We start from the raw sequence: 18,021 nt of genomic DNA, 5'->3' as shown, positions 1-18,021 counted from the left end.
AATGCGGGTGCCGAGACAGCTGAGAATGGGTGATGGGACACTGCTGTGATCCTCCTTAGGCATCATGCAGAGCCTCAAAAAAGCCGAGCCCAACTGAGTGCCAAGGGGGATGTCAGCGTAATTCTCACTTGATATGTTCAAACATCTCTTCATCAGATCATTTTAGACACAGTCGGCCAAGAGAGGGGAAAAAGCTTTCAAAAACGCTAGCGGACAAAACACTGAACCATATTCAATTTATAATATCAGACATTTTTACTAGCCTGGACATCATTTTCACAGCCACCAAAAGGATTGTTTTATAACAATTTTAAGTGTCAGAAAACATTGTTTTAAAGTCATTTATGGTTTTAATTTACAATAATAACAGGAACGTTCACAGCTATAAATGTAACTCCATTCTTAAACACTTAAACTGAAAAACAATGTCATACTAGGCAAAACATTACTGATTTGTTTTTTTCAACCCATTCTAACGGATGCCTCCTAGACCTTTACAACTTACGAAATTTCACTAAAAGCTAAATTCTCAAAACAATGATGTTCAAAAAGCTTCACAGATTATTTCCATAGCAATCATACTTTTTTCTATTTCACAGTTCTACAAAACATTTCCTAATACATAGGGGACAACTTCACAAAAACTGGAGCAAAAGCGAAGACTCAGTTGCGGGTGTGTATTTCCCTTCTATTATTCATAAGAGAACATTCTTTCTAATGTGATTAAAAATTAAATTTCAAGGAATGTATTTGCCTTATATCAATGACTCACTAGTGACTCACTAGTTTCCCACCATTTAACACAAAATGGATTAGAGCCAAAGAACATGCACTGGAGACAGATGAAAAGGAAAGCAGTCACCTGTAACAGATCATCACTGAGGACCTCTGTTTTCTCCGCTCTGTAAAAAAACAACAATAGGTTATTAGAAAAGTAACCCATATTTAAAGACATAGGACCCTATTTTAAGAGTGTTAAGCCTTAGGTGCAGCAATGCAATCATCAACACACAAAGTCTGTGGGCATGGACATGAAGTTTTGATATTTTGGTGCAAGTATGCACTAAGTCTAGGTGCATGTGGGTTTGCGAAATTGTGCACGTAAAGTGCTAATGCGCTGTGTCAATTCAAGTGCAATTTAATTCAAAGGTTTTTCTCCAGTTATTGTACTGTCTGCATTCTACTACATATTTAATTCCCTGTCGAGCAACGCTGATAGTAATAAAGATAGTCCATTCATAAGAATTTGGCAGTGTAAATAAGATGTATGTAGTAATGCATTAGAAGAATAATTCTTATAATTCCCATTTTGTCTGGCATGGTTCATTGCACTGGCATGAAAATTGTGCCTGGAATTAGCACTCTCAGGAAAATTGGATAAGACATAGCACACAGTCGTTTCTGAAATTCAAAGTGATTTTAACAACGGTATTAAACTAGGGTAAATAAAACTGTGAACTCTAGTAATGGTTAAAAGTAAAAAATAAAAAAAAAAATTTTTTATTCTGTCATCATTTACTCACCCTTGTGTTGCTGCAAACCCATTTATCTGTCTTCTCCTTTTGTGTTCCAGGGACAAAAGTCAGTCATTCAGATTTGAAACAACATGAGGGTGAGTAAATGATGACAGAATTTTTAGTTTTGGGTGAACTATCCCTCATTAAGAAGCAGACAAGCTGACTGTATGTTTAACAAAACCAGCTGTCCGAAATGAGAGCCATAGGCATTTACTTTCCCAGGGAATTTTAGCAGTCCACTGTCAGCCTTGTGAACAAAAAGTTAAGGCTCTATTAATAGTAAACTAATAGAGGGCTTTGACCATGGCACAGATTAGGTCCTGTCTATCTGAAACAGAGAATGTAAGAGGACAACACCGGCTCAGTCCACACACACACACAACAAAGACAAAGATCCCCCATTTAGCCTTAACAGACTGTAGGGGCAAGTGCTGTTAGCGAGCACCTATGAAGGCCGGAACGGTACACGAGGGGGTGGGTGGCCAGCACCACGCCCGACTGCCTTTGTCTCCCCAGTGGTGATGTTTACACACCACACCAGGTACTCATTTTAGGCTGAGTCGACCTAAGGGAGGCCCGGGACCGGTTCAGATATTCGTCACTGGTGTTGGCTATGAGCAGGAATCGAACTCAGGTCGCCAGGTTCGTAGCGCAGTGCGCTAACCACTACACTACCGCTCCCCCCCCACACACACACACACACACACACACACACACACACACACACACACACACACACACACACACACACACACACACACACACACACACACACACACACACACACACACACACACACACACACACACACACACACACAGTTTCAAAAGAATGAACGACCGGTTCCGTAACCTCGCCTTGAAATTGTCTTTCTTAATTATCTTTTTTTTTTTTTATTTCTATGTCAAGGATCACAAATTGAGAACAGGTTGATATTTGGTTGGATTTATGGGTCTATGAGTTCACGTCAATATAAAGGCTAGCATTATCTAATAAAAGAGGCTATGGCAATAAAACATTGCTGAAATGTTTCCTGTGTAAAAAGGAGGATCTTTCTCTGTGTTATCACAGCTACTTTTTGTTATGGCAACCATAACATTCAAACACACTGAGGAAACCATAACAAACTATTCTAAGTAGTGGTCAAGCGACATATCACCAAGGCCGATAAATAGACTTTTTTTAATTATGGCATCGGCCAATACATTTTTCCGTTTGGCTGATTTGTTTCTTGAGGGTGCTGAGAATTGCCTGCTTGCATATGAAGCGACTGAGACATGTAAACGAACAGTCATGGTTAGTTTTGTTGTTACGTGCCATTGTGTTACTACAATAATAGACCGGTGTGCAACACAGTCACATTTAAACGGTCTGCATATCAGAGCCACGACAGACACGTTTGAGCTCATAATGTTAAAGTGCTCGTCTTTTTCATTCTCTCTCTCTCTCCTCAACAGTTCCCTGTAACATTTAACTGTCTTGTCTAATGATAAAAAGGCAAATATCAATAAAACTAATATCATATACCATCTGCAAATATGCGCATATATACTGTAGTTTAAATTGATGTAATAAACAAACCTCACAAAACTTGAGAAATTCCAGCATCCTGTGCAGCGCTCATTAATTTACCTCTAAAGCACGTATTCTATCAGCCTCTCCTCAGCCGTTCCCTGTCACTTTTAACTTTCTTTTCTAATGATAAAAGGCAAATATCAATAAATGTCTATTATATACCATTTGCAAATATCTTGTTTAAAAAGATGTAATTCATGAACCTCGCGATAATCTATAATTTACTTCCAGCCAAACATTCATCTAATATCTTCCTCTGAAACGCATATTCTATCAGCCATTCACAAATCATGACGATCAGTCTGTGACAATTTAAGCAGGCGATCCAGGCCATTTAAATTGTCAGGAGATTGCTGCTCTGCACAAGCATGTGATTGAAACTTCAAAGTAAAAGCGCTTCATGTGTGCTATAAGTAAATGTCTTATTCACTATTCACTGCATGTTCAATTGGTTTGATTCTGTATTTTTGGAGTAAATGTGATGGCTAACATGCACATGCCATCCATGGTTGCTGGACTACTGTGTGTACTGTTATTTCCATCTTCCTAATATATTAACAATTTCTTCATGTGCAGATAATAAAAAAAAAAAAATGTGATGACTAAACAGAAATCTGAAGAAACTGCTATCTACCATTTTAAATACAATAAAAAAAAAATTAGATTATTTTTGTACAAAATTAAAGTTTTATGAGAAATTGCGCTAAATAAAATTGTATTAATTGTTTTAGCAATTTTATGTTTATATTATTTACTATATTAAATTGTGTGATATATCGGCATTGTAATGGCCTATCGGCCACCCTGCTCTCTGGATATCGGCATCGGCCATTAAAAAACCCAAATCGGTTGATCACCAATTCTAAGCTTGTCACCATAACCTAGAGTATTAAATACACTTTACATTCACATCTTAATTGTTCTCCTAGAGGAAGATGGTAATTATGTTACTATTTAACATGTTTTACTAATTAATCACTGGGAAGTCTTTGGGGAAACCCGTTTAAAAACAGTAATTATTGGTGCAATTCCATTCAGTGATGCTAGTGGCGGAGAAATTACACACTACAGCTTAAAGAAAAGGAATAGTTCATCCAAATTCTGTCATAATTTACTCACCCTCATTTTGTTCCAGACCTATATGACCATCTTTCTTAAGCGGAACACAAAAAGAGGTATTTTAATAAGGGCTGTTGATTTAACGCGTTAAATCATTGAGATTAATTATATAAAAATAGCATGTTTGAAAATTAACACAATTTATCATGTCTCCAGATCGTAATAAGCAATATTCCATCCTTCGGAGCAATTAAAGCTTGAAGTAGCACCTGTTTTCAGCAGGGAGTAGTAAGCAAAACTCCAGCAGTACAGGCAATGTGCAGCTGTCCAGACAACAAACCACCCTCGGCCTTGCTTTGACACCAGCAACAGCACAAGATGAAGAGGGTTCTTGCATTCAAACAAAGCTGTACGGAGTGCAATTTCGAATGCAGGGATCTGGAGGCATGTTTTTCTACATTTCAAACTAGGGCTGCACGATTTGGGGAAAATGTCATATTGCGATTATTGAGGTTAATATTGCGATATAATAAACAAATGGTATCATAAGTCAACTTGCTTGGTTATCAAGGAAAATGCAAAAATAGATTACTGATAATGCTGAAATGTGTAATTCTCAACTCAAACATACAAACTAGCAAAAACAACAACTATAAATGAACAGTGTTTTCAAATTAAAATATTTTTACAAAATTAAATAATATCTTTGCATTACTGCAAACTTGTTATTTTCTCAATATTACACCTAAATAAAATAGAACAATAAATAAGAACATACAAATTTTCATGAAATTAAGATTGTCCAAACAAACAGGGACATTTAAGCAGGATGTAACATGTACTTTCTATAAACTCTTTTGAAAAGGAAACTGGATATAAAAGTGTGGTTCACTCAATCAAACCACTAAAACTGTTGTTGCTGTTATCTTTATGGTATTTCCAAATCCTCTTTCTAAAAAGTTTACTTATCGCTGGTACTTCTTGTCCAGTGTGTGGATCATTTTCTGAAATGCCAATTTGCTAAAGGTGCATCATGTCTCTTTATATCTCTGTAAAGACTTGTCATATGGCGTGACACTCGCAAACACATAGTTTTTAGTCAATGAAAACTGTTGACATGTTAGTCATATTTTAGTAACATTTAGTCATATTGACATTTTAGTCACTGAACACTGTAAACATTTTAGCCATAAGAGTATTATTGATAAGTATTTGTCAATCTTGTCTATCCAAAACCAATATATATTATATATATATATATATATATATATATATATATTTATTATTGTTGTTGTTGTCATTTTAGTGTTATTTTTCACTTAAGATTGATCTTATCATGATGATCTCATCAATGATGCAATACGTTGCGAGCTTCAGACAACAGGGATGAGAGACGAGCATCTCTGTGTTAGAGTGTGCATCAGCCGGCGGAACTTTATATCTCTCCCGGTCTCGACTCCCGCTCAGATTGGGTCTCTTCCGCGACCGGTTGAAGCAGCTCTGACCGCACAGAGAATGACAGTTTTGGAGTTTGTGTTTATTTACATGTCACCATCCCGTATTATATTAACTTTAATTAAGGATGAAATAAAGATATATCACAAAGCTGTGATCTGTGTTATTTTTTCTGGTCACCAGTTCAGTGTCGGTCTGCTCGGCATCCATCTTCACCTGATTTCCAGCTGCACACCGGAAACTCACATGACATAACCGCATGTGCCACTCCCTAAACTGAGACTGAATGGTCATCTTTTTATTGCTGTGTAGAAAATGGGCAAACGGCTCTCAGAGAGAATGGGCTGTCACGTCCATACATGCACTTATTTATTTAATAAAATCGCAGCATTTTGCCGTCATATAATCACACAGGCTGACATTGCGATATGATTAATCGTGCAGCACTAATTCAAATACGCTTTAAACTTGACAGCAACCTAAAAATGCAGTTTTTTGCACAATGTAACCAAAGTGAGATGCTCCAAAACGTCTTTCTGATGCGTCCTTCAAATATTTTGGACAGATTGACAAATTAAAATTAAAAAGTGATTGCTGTGGACGAAGTGTTAATTATAGACTTAATTTTAGACTTACATTTGGAAAGTAACAATATAATACCTTCTAAAGCCACTTTTTGTATTGTCTTATCAATGCTTTACTCGTCTGCCACAATAATGTAATGCAATTTAATTCTCTTAATATATTTTTTAAATCATATATTATTATTCCTAATAGTTTTTTCATTATACTATATATTGAATTATTGTTATTTGAGGGCCTTTCTCAGCAAATGTTTATATATGCAACTAATTGCGATTAATTCCGTTAATCGGCACATCATCAACACACTAATTAATTAGTTAATAATTAATTAGTTATTAATTTTAATTGATTGACAGTCCTAGTTAATGAATATCAATAGTGACTCTTTTCAAAAGCATAAAAACACACCAAAAAGCATAAATAATAAAAATGTCAATTTGACTTGTGTGTTCATGTGAAAAAAAAACCAAAAAAAACACAAGATCTCACATGAACACATGTGCCACTATAAACTATCTTCTCCAAGACGAAGAAAGCTTTCACTGAAAAATCACATACATTTCAGTTTGTTTCTCATCAAAACATATTGTACGCCTTCAGAAGATTTAAATACATGACACACAAGCAGTACAGACTACTCTTTTATTATACTTTTGGGTAAAGCTTTGTAGTAAGCTACGATCAACTGCATATCAAGTATGGAATAGACGAACCTTCATAAGAAAACATATGCGTTTGGAAAAAAAATGGCGGACTGTGTGTAGATCACTCAGGGGTGAGGCCTGCTCTAATGTGATGTCGCTTTAGAGCAGAAAATTAAATGAAAACCATAGATTTTTGACACATCTATTGATTAATAGAATTATAAGAAAGAGGAGTGGGTGGACTTTTAACATTGTAGGGTGGTTGTGTACACACTGCCGACTCACATTTATGTACAAACACCATGTAAAGGGAATTTTTGCATAATAGTTCCCCATTAAGGTAATCTGAAGATCTGGAAAAAGCTATAAAACAATCTTTCCCATTGTAATTCTAGAAGAGTAATCGTGCAGAGATATCATTATTAGCTTTTGAATGGACCATGGCTAATTTGATTAAGACATAATAAAGGGTCTGAATAAGTGAAACATGATCTGTCAACGCTCAAGAGCCTGATTCTACTGGGGTTTTTTTTAATCTTCTTTCAGTCTGCCATGATATCCACATACTGTGACCTTGTGACAGTGGAGGACAGCTGCTTTCAATTAACACAGGAGGACATGAAAAAAAAAAAGACCCAAAAACTACATTAAATCCAGCTCAGAACATCTAGAAAGCATGTCCCAATCATTGCAAGTTCTGCAAATAGAAGGTTCTACCTTTGTGAAAATCTTTTACACCCTGAAGGGAAAAAATATCAACAACCAAACAATTATTCTTTATCTTTAGATGGCACGTTATCTTTAATGAATGACTAGGTTTGGCCCGAAGCACCCTGTCCATTCATGGTTAGATTGGAGACTTCCATTCTGATGTCAAATTATATAAAAATTTTAAATTGACAGCTTGATTTCTCCGTTTTTTTCAAACCAGGCATCTTTTTACTTACACTTTACAATCTTGCAAAATGTACCACTTTGCTAAAACTAACATTAGGGAGGCACCGATAACACTTTTTCTCTTCCGATCCTATATCGGAAATCTCAGTATCGCCAATACCGATCCCAAGCCGATACCAGTGTTGTTTGTTTGTATAATCAGTTTAGAATATCTTTATATTATTGTTTGGAATTAATTGGGAGTACTCTTTAATATGCAAAGAAACACAAACCTATAACAACACATTATTTCAATATAAATGTATAGCTTATTAAGTAACACTATTATTAACTAGTATACTGGATAATGTAGCAGCAAAATTAACAGTAATTCCAGTCTTCAGTAAAAAGAAACCAATGTTTTATTTTTACCTTTTTTTTTTTTTGTTTCAACTTGCATCTGGACTTTAAAGGATTTCAATCTATCTTTTGTTAAATTTAGTTGTAAGATATCAGCTCACTTTTCATTCACACAGTTATTTTTTGGAACCCATTCAACTTAAATATTGTTATACATTGTAAACAAATACTAATGATGACAATATTAATAATTAGGGATGCACCGATCCGATATCTGGATCGGTATCGTCTCTGATACTGACGTTTTAGATGGATTGGGTATTGGTCGACGAGCCCGATCCAAATCAGAGTGTTAGTCATGTTTTTTTACTGTCAAGCTCCAAAAATGACATAAAAGAACCATAAAAACACAATTAAAGTAGTTCATATGACCCGGGCATTTTATTCAAAGCCACTAGAAGACGCGTGATAGCTCTGTGAATCACAAAAGACATTTAATAAGTAAATATATAATATGCACGTGCAGCACCAGCGCGTTTTTGAATGGCACTGCTATGTTTGCAAACACACTCACGGCTATTTTTAGCCTTCACACGTAGCGCAACATTTGAGCGCTACTCACGAACAACATCTCAGATATTTATAATTTATTAGAAACGTATTATCAGATCATTTATTATTATTATTATTATTATTATTATTTGTTTACAAATTATTACAATATTTAAGTTGAATGGGTTCCAAACAATAACTGTGAATGAAAAGTGAGCTGATATCTTGCAACTAAATTGAACAAAAAGAGATCTGAATCCTTTAAAGTCCAGATACAAGTTGAATGTTTCTACTGAACACTTAGACTGGAATTACTGTTAATTTTGCTGCATTATCCAGTATACTAGTTAACAATAAAGTTTTTCTTAATAGTTTGTACATTTGTATTGAAATAGTGTAGTTAAAAGTTTGTTTCTTTACATATAATTAGCATCACTCAGTGAGGTACAGATATTCTAAACTGATTATTGAAACACTGTTATCGGATCGGTATCGTCCGATACTGAGATTTCAGATATCGGATTCAGATCGGAAGAGAAAAATCGGTATTGGTGCATCCCTAATAAAAATAATAAATTGTTATTAAATGTATTATTGTTGACTTTTTAAACTTTAAATACAACAGTAATATATTTAAATCGTGCACTTTTTAAACCCTCACGCTTTTATTTTGACATTCTAAAGTCTCCAGGAAGTCCTGTATGTGTCTGTCTGAAGGCAAGTTCTTAGAAAATGAATTCGCTTCTTATTCAAATTCTGGTCAAATGCACCTCAGGTGCCATTCTAAATGCTTATTATAAGATAACGAATCGGTTACCTAACGTAACCTCGGTTCTCTCTAGATGAGGGAACGAGTATTGCGTAAGCTAGCTTACGCTACGGGAAAGATTCATCTTTTCTGAGATATTGAAGCCAAAAAATTATCCTTAATTTTGTATCCATTGTCAACGCAGTGCAGCAGCTGCATACCTTGAGGGGGCTAGCTAGCGAGCTCATTGGTTGCTCTGCGGCAACTGCTGCAGCCTATAGACGAACTTGAGTGAACTCGCGTCCAATGAAAGGTGCCCGCGCCGTCACTGTATCAAAGCCCGCCAGAATGGGCGTGGCTAGAGTGCATATAAGCGTAAGTTCGTAGGCTGGAACCCTGGTTTTCATTGAATGAAGCTAAAGTCGCTCGTGGCGCGAGCACAGCCGGCTACGCAATACTCGTTCCCTCATCTAGAGAGAACCGAGGTTACGTTAGGTAACCGATTCGTTCTCTTACGAGAGGTTCTCTCATGATATGTAAGCTAGCTTACGCTACAGGAACCCATTGTCAACGCCGTGCGCGCCAAGCATCCACTGCATGAGCCCCGGGGGGGGGGACCCGGGGGAGCCCTTGTGAGTGGGGGAATAATATTTGGCCGGCAAGAGTGTGTGTAATACATAAGCACATAGTGGGAAGGGAAAGACAGAGCGACGGTGCCGGTCTGTGTGGAATGTGTCCCGTCAGTGCAGCTCACCAGGGGAGCTGTAGCGTATTAAACCGCTAGTAGTTTTGCCTGCAGGGCGGGCACTTCCAGATTGTAAAATCTGACAAAGGTGGAGGGGGAAGCCCAGCCCGCTGCCACACATATGTCGTGAATGGAAATCCCGCTGGACCATGCCCAGGAGGAGGCCATGCCTCTAGTGGAGTGAGCCCTAATGCCTAACGGGCATGGTAGGTCTTTTGACGCGTACGCGGCAGCAATAGCGTCCACTATCCATCTAGACAGTGTCTGTTTCGAGGCGGCGAAACCTTTGGTGCGAATGAAACCAAAAGCTGCTCAGAGTGTCTGAAAGAGGCGGAGCGTGCAGTATACAATCTCAGTGCTCTGACTGGGCAAAGGAGATTGGCGTCGCGTTCGCTATCGGATGCTGGCAGCGCCGATAGGGAAATGATTTGTGCTCTGAAAGGAGTACCGATCACCTTGGGGACATAGCCGTGTCTAGGCTTTAAAATGACCTTGGAGTCACTTGGTCCAAACTCAAGACACACAATGCTGACAGACAGCGCGTGAAGGTCTCCCACACGTTTAACTGATGACAGGGCAGTTAGAAAAACGGTTTTGAGTGAAAGGCATTTCAAATCCACGGATTTAAGCGGTTCGAAAGGGAGGGCTTTTATAGCTTCGAGAACTACAGAAAGATCCCAGATAGGAACCGATGGGGGGCGCGGGGGGTTCATCCTTCTAGCTCCCCTGAGGAAGCGGATGACCAGCTCGTTTTTTCCCAGTGACTGGCCGTGCAGGGGTTCAGCGAACGCCACGACGGCCGCCACATACACTTTGAGCGTGGATGGGGATCTGCCCTGAACCAGCAGCTCTTGTAAAAACACGAGCAGCGACGAAACCCCACATGTCCGTGGGTCCAGGTCTCTGTCGGTGCACCATTTTGAAAACACAGACCATTTGGACGCATAGAGTCTTCTCGTGGAAGGGGCTCTAGCGTGTATGATAGTGTTTATTACTCCTTCTGGCAAGGCGACGGGTAGTTGTTGATCACCCACGCGTGCAGCGCCCAGCGCCCAGCGCTCTGGGTGGGGATGCCAGATTGTGCCGCGAGCTTGAGAGAGGAGATCTGCTCTCACTGGAATGGGCCACGGGGCTGTCAGTGACAGCTGCGTAAGCTCCGGGAACCATGTCTGATTCTCCCAGCGCGGGGCTATGAGGAGCACCGAGTGACGCGTTTCCCTGATCCTCTGCATTACCTGTGGCAATAGCGAGACGGGAGGGAAGGCGTAAAGCGGGCGGTTGGACCAAGCCTGGGCCAGCGCGTCCTCGCTTTTTGAGAAAAATACTGGGCAGTGAGAGTTCTCTTCTGACGCAAAGAGGTCTATCTCTGCTCTGCCGAATATGCTCCATAACTTCTGGACTGTTTGAGCGTGCAGGGACCATTCCCCTGGGGAAATATTGTCTCTGGACAGTCTGTCTGGGCCGTCGTTCAGGTGGCCTGGCACGTGCGTCACCCTCAGCGAGCGCAGGTGGCACTGGGACCAACTCAGTATGTGTTTTGTCAGATGGAAGAGGTTCCTGGATCTGACACTGCCCTGACGGTTTAGATAGGATACCACAGATCTGTTGTCCAAACGGACCAGGATGTGGTGACCCTGAATGACCGGGAGGAAGCGCACGAGCGCGTACTCGACCGCTATCAGTTCCAGACAATTTATGTGAAGGAGCTTTTCCTTAACTGACCATAGGCCAAAAACCGGAGAGCCCTCGCAGACCGCACCCCAACCCGTGTTGGACGCGTCTGTCGAGATGACTTTTCGGCGAGATACAGCTCCCATCGTCACTCCCCGCTGATACCATTCAGCCACTGCCCAGGGCTGCAGAGCTGAGATACAGGTCTGAGTCACTCTGATCGGCTGGCGGCCCATGGCCCAAGCCCGGCGAGACGCGCGGGTGTTTAGACAATGCTGAAGCGGGCGCAGGCTGAGGCCATGTAACCTAGCATTCTCTGAAATTTTTTCAGAGGCGTGAGGCTGTTCATCTGAAAGGACACGTCTAGTCGCTGAACACGGCGCGCGCGCTGTGTAGATAAGCGAGCCGTCATCGCCATGGAGTCTAGTTTTATTCCAAGGAAGGAAATTGCCTGACTGGGCTGTAGTGAGCTCTTGGTCCAATTGACTGCAAGACCCAAACTGTTCAGATGACTGAGGAGATCTGTCCTGTGAGACAGAAGCTCCGTATGTGATTGTGCCAAAATCAGCCAATCGTCCAAATAGTTCAGGATTCGCAAGCCCTGACTCCGCAGGGGTGCGAGTGCCGCATCCATGCACTTCGTGAAAGTATGGGGTGCTAAAGACAGGCCGAACGGAAGGACGGTGTATTGATAAACCTGGCCGTCGAAGGCGAATCTGAAGAATGGCCTGTGACGGGGATTTATCCGAATCTGAAAGTAGGCATCTTTCAGATCGAGAGAAATAAACCAGTCCCCCTGGCGCACATGCGCGAGGAGTTTCCTGATTGTAAGCATTTTGAACGGTCTTTTTGCGAGCACCTTGTTCAAAACCCTGAGATCTAATATTGGTCTGAGGCCGCCGTCTTTCTTGGGGACAAGAAAATAACGGCTGTAAAACCCCGACTCGCTCAGAGAAGGTGGCACTCTCTCTATGGCCCTTTTGCACAGAAGGTTTGCTATTTCTGAACGAAGCATGCAGGCTGCTTTCGTGTTCACAGTAGTTTCGAGCCGCGCTCTGAAGCGGGGAGGGCGGCGAGCGAACAGTAGCAAATAGCCCTGTTTTATTGTGCTTAACACCCATTTGGATATCCCTGGGATAGCATTCCACGCTTTGAAGCGTAACGCTAGAGGGTGAATGGCCAAGTCACCCTGATTGCCGCACACAGCGAGCTGAACAGAATGTGTGAGCGCGCTTACTGTGCTTATGCATGACTGCTTGCACACAGCAGGGACAGGCTGTTCTGTGAGTGACTTCCCGATTGAGGTGAATGGGGAAAGAGTCACATCTGTTAAGTGATGCGCGAGCATAGTCACGGGCATGGGACTTACATACAGAGAGGTGTTTGCTGGCCGTGCGACAGAGAGGGCAGAGAAGGGCGCTACGACGGACTCGTGGGCGCGTTTATTGACTCTAACACTCGAGCTGGCTGTGCCCGCTTTATGTGAGTGGGCTCTGATAGGGACACGGGAAGTGTAATGCTTGTGTGTAGGGGTGAACACTGGATTGTGGGCACATTTTCTACATATAAGGCATGTTTGCTTTTTACAAGATTTCTTTGGGTCGCCGTGAAAACGGCATTTGAGTGCAGGCAAGCGGGCAGTATCACCGGCTTGTTGGCTGATCAATCCACCACTGCAGTAGCCTGAGAGAAGGGGACTGACAGGAGGCGAAGCTTTGACGGTGGTCCAGCCGCGGCGGGATTGAGCCGTCGTTTCCTCAACAAAGCTAGGAGGACTTCGGTTGCTCAGGTTTCAGCGCAATCTTAGGCCGAGGCCCGCAGGGGGGTGGCGGTCTGCGGCGGCTGTCTCAGCGCGATCTAGGGCGGCCGCCCTGTCGCCCTGGCTTTGCTGAGCTGGGCGCTGTGAAGAGGCTCGTGCAGGAGGCTGGTCACGTGGGCAGCCTGCAGAGGAGCTAGCGCGACGAGGCAGGAAGAGATTCATGGCTTGGGTGGCTTTCTGGACTTCCGAGAAACGGTTAACAATGCCACTCACCGCGGAACCGAAGAGACCGGACGGAGAAAGCGGCGCGATGAGGAACGTGGAGCGTTCAGCTTCTCCCATGTCGGCTAGCGTTAGCCATAGGTGTCTCTCGGTCACAGTCAGCGCGGCCATGCACTTCCCTAGGGCTTGAGCTGCAGCTTTGGTGGTGCGAAGGGCGAGATCCGTCGCGCTCCTTAGATCTGAAACAGCCTCTGGGTGCCTGCCTTTCTCATCCCACTCTCGAAGAAGGTCCGCTTGGAGGATCTGTAAGACGGCCATGGAATGCAGAGCAGATGCGGCTTGGCCGGGCGGCATAGGCGCTGCCAACACAGGCGGAAGTAGTTCTGCAGGCCTTAGACGGGAGCACTGGCTTAGACTGCCATCTCGCGGAGGGTGGGCAAAGGTGTGCTGCTACCGAATCCTCGACCGGGGATGGAAGAGTAGCCCCTCTCGGTGGCGCCGGCCCACCGGGCGAGAGAGGTGGAGACATGGGATCGGTTCCTGGCCGAGAGAGGTGCATTCCACGATTTAGAGAGCTCGGCGTGGAGTTCCGGCAGGAAGGGAGCGGCCCGGGCCGCGGGCGCCGCGCGGCGACGGCTCTGAAGAAAACAGCCGTCGAGTCTGTTGGGAGCCTGCTCAGAGGGCGGTGATAGGAGGTGTTAGGAGGCACGTTAGTTCTTCTTCGACTCCGGCGCGGGTCCTGCTGGATTCCTGGGCCGAGGAGGAGGCTTGGGAGCCTGACCACTCCTCGCTGTCCGAGGCCATGATGGAACAGCAGCCCTTATCCTCCGCCTCGTCATCCGAGATGGCAGCAGTGCGGCCGCTCGGCGGCAACTGCGCGTCCCGGGGGGGCGGGGAGGGTGAATGCGAGGCTCGAGGGAGAGGCTCCGGCGAGGTAGCCGCTTCATTTCCGGCAGCCTTTGGGAGCGGCGCTTCTTTCTGCGCGGCGAAACGAAAGGCGGCGCGGCGGCTTCGGTCTTGAGTGCTTCGAGTCGAGCCCGCAGGGTCGACATCGGAAGCTCCTCGCAGAGGTCGCATCCGCCGTCAGCGAGGGCGAGCTCTGCATGTTCCAGTCCCAGGCAGAGAGCGCAGATGAGGCGGCGGTCTCCGGCGCTGAGAGGGGCGCGGCATGAGGCGCAGGTGGTGCGAGGCATCTTTAAAAAGACGCTCGTTGCTCTTTTTGTGAAGTTCGCTGAGGAACTAGCTTGCTCTAAAAAGGATACGTCGCCGGATGGCGTAGCTCGCAGGATGGCGAAGACGGCCGGCTTCTTCGAGTGCTGTCCAAGCTTGCTAGATGCCCCTCGAACGGCGACGCGGCTTCTGCAGTTCAGAGATGCGAAGAGCTTCGCTGAATAGATGAAAATCAGGGTTCCAGCCTACGAACTTACGCTTATATGCACTCTAGCCAGGCCCATTCTGGCGGGCTTTGATACAGTGACGGCACGGGCGCCTCTCATTGGACGCGAGTTCACTCAAGTTCGTCTATAGGCTGCAGCAGTTGCCGCAGAGCAACCAATGAGCTCGCTAGCTAGCCCGCTCAAGGTATGCAGCTGCTGCACTGCGTTGACAATGGATACAAAATTAAGGATAATTTTTTGGCTTCAATATCTCAGAAAAGATTAATCTTTCCCTTAGCGTAAGCTAGCTTACGCAATACGAGAGAACCTCTCGTAAGAGAACCATTTGAGTAGTGTTCAAATATTGCACACTGCTGTGAAGGCTAAAAATAGCAGCGAGTGCATCACTGGCCTGTGCCTGAGTTTGCATCAACAGAGCAGCTCCATTCACTAACACGCTGGCACGGTGCATACTATATATTTATTTATTAAACACAGCATTGTGATACACAGAGCTATCGCACGTCTTCAAGTGGCTTTGAATTAGTGCTGCACGATTAATCATATCGCAATCGCAATGTCAGCCTTTGCGATTATATGACGGCAAAATGCTGCGATTTTATTAAATAAATAAGTGCATGTATGGACGTGACAGCCCATTCTCTCTGAGAGCCGTTTGCCCATTTTCTACACAGCAATAAAAAGATGACCATTATAGACGATGATTATACATAATGAATGACAAGCGAGATGAGAGGATCACTGCAGCTCGAGTGTCTGATAGAAACACAAAATCACAGCATGGTGATATATCTTTATTTCATCCTTAATTAAGCTTCAAATAATACGGGAGCGAGCCATGGAAATAAACACAAACATAAAACTGTCATTCTCAGTGCGGTCAGAGCTGCTTCAACCAGTCGCGGAAGAGACCCAATATGAGCGGGAGAGGTTTAAAATTCCGCCGGCTGATGCACACTCTAACACGGAGACGCTCGTCTCCCACCACCGCTGTCTGCAGCTCGCAACGTCATCATCATGAGATCATCATGATAAGATCAATCTTGTGTGAAAAATAACACTAAAATTACAACAACAACAATAATATATATATATATTGGTTTTGGATAGACAAGATTGACAAATGCTTATCAATAACACTTTTAGGCTAAAATGTTTACAGTGTTCAGTGACTAAAATGTCAATATGACGAAATGTTACTAAAATGTCAAGTTTTCATTGACTAAAACTACATAAAAAATGCCCAGACTTGTCAAACAAAATGACTAAAAACAATAAATAGAAAAGGATATGGTTGACTAAATATGATAAAAACTAAAAAGGATATTTGACACAGGATTAAGACTAAGATTAAATAAAAAAAAAAAAAACAGCTGACAAAATTAACACCAGTATTCAGTTGCCAGGTCATTAGGAGTGTATCAATGCAAAGCCAACATTTACGTGTTTTTAACATCACTTTTTTGATCAGTATGGTACTACCTCCGCCTCATTTTGAGCCAGGAAAGCCCCTGGTTATATGGCGATATTTTGGCTTTAAGATAACTGACACTGAGCAGAGAGAGGTACTGTGCAAAATTAAAGTTGCTACATCACGTGGCAACACGACAAATTTATATCAGCACCTGAAACAGCACAGAGAAAAGTAGAAAAGTGAGATTTCAGAAAATGATCCACACACTGGACAAGAGATACCAGCGATAAGTAAACTTTTTAGAAAGAGGATTTGGAAATACCAGTTGTCGTTTAAAAAAAAACAAACAACAGTTTTAGTGGTTTGATTGAGTGAACCACACTTTTATATCTAGTTTACTTTTCAAAAGAGTTTATAGAAAGTACATGTTAGGCTACATCCTGCTTAAATGTCCCTGTTTGTTTGGACAATCTTAAGTTCATGAACATTTTTATTCTATTTTATTTAGTAATATTGAGAAAATAACACGTTTGCAGTAATGCAAAGATATAATTTAATTTTGTAAAAATATAATTTTAATTTGAAAACACTGTTCATTTATAGTGTTTTTTGTTACTAGTTTGTATGTTTGAGTTGAGAAATACACATTTCAGCATTATCAGTAATCTATTTGTGCATTTTCCTTGATTACCAAGCAAGTTGACTCATGATACCATTTGTTTATTATATCGCAATATTAACCTCAATAATCGCAATATGACATTTTCCCCAAATCGTGCAGCCCTACTTTGAATAAAATGCATGAGTCATATGAACTGCTTTAATGGTGTTTTTATGGTTCATTTATGCAATATTTGGAGCTTGACAGTATCAAACATGACTAACACACAGTATCAGATTTGGATCGGGCTCATCGGGCTCATACCCGATCCGTCTAAAAGCTTCAGTATCGGAGCTGACAATAGTTCTGCATCATCAGCATTCAGACAGGTGGTTGTACCCTTCTGATAAATTGCGAGGTAATGTAGCACTAGAGTGCCTTGGGACAGCATTATGCACAAGTGTGCAGCGTAGATCATAATGTATAAAAATAATCACCACCCAAAGACTAATGTTACATCCATGCAAAACCACCCAAGATCATTGCTGGAATTGCCTTGGAGTTGATTCTTTGATTTCATTCATATAAATGAAACTTCCTTAGTCTGACTTCCTGTTTAAAAAGATCGAGGAGAGATTTCCTTTGAGGGGCTGCATGCTGAACACTGTGTACTGTCTCCTCACAATCACAGGAACCATGGGACAAGCTGAGCCCTGCATCCAGCCACCCCCCCCCTCCATCCGACCCACAACCACTTCAAGTCTGCTTTCTGCATCACATTTTGCTGATTTATTGTTTGCAAAATAAATTCAGGAAGAGATGAGAATTCCATGCAGCTCCA

The 18,021-nt window shown here is 42.4% G+C and overlaps 1 protein-coding gene across 2 annotated transcripts in view; it reads right to left on the bottom strand.

Moving 5' to 3' along the window:
* Positions 1-18,021, bottom strand: part of arhgap17a (Rho GTPase activating protein 17a) — a 43,846-nt gene that overhangs the window by 21,817 nt on the left and 4,008 nt on the right. For both annotated transcript variants that reach the window (XM_052112397.1, XM_052112398.1), the window contains exon 2: positions 863-902. In XM_052112397.1, coding sequence (XP_051968357.1) covers positions 863-902 — 40 coding nt within the window. The remainder of the gene's footprint in view (positions 1-862; positions 903-18,021) is intronic.

This window comes from Xyrauchen texanus, chromosome 40, assembly GCF_025860055.1.
Source record: "Xyrauchen texanus isolate HMW12.3.18 chromosome 40, RBS_HiC_50CHRs, whole genome shotgun sequence".
Classification (NCBI taxonomy): Eukaryota; Metazoa; Chordata; class Actinopteri; order Cypriniformes; family Catostomidae; genus Xyrauchen; species Xyrauchen texanus.
The sequence above is the reverse complement of the archived record's forward strand: the minus strand, read 5'-3'. Positions and strand labels throughout refer to the sequence as shown.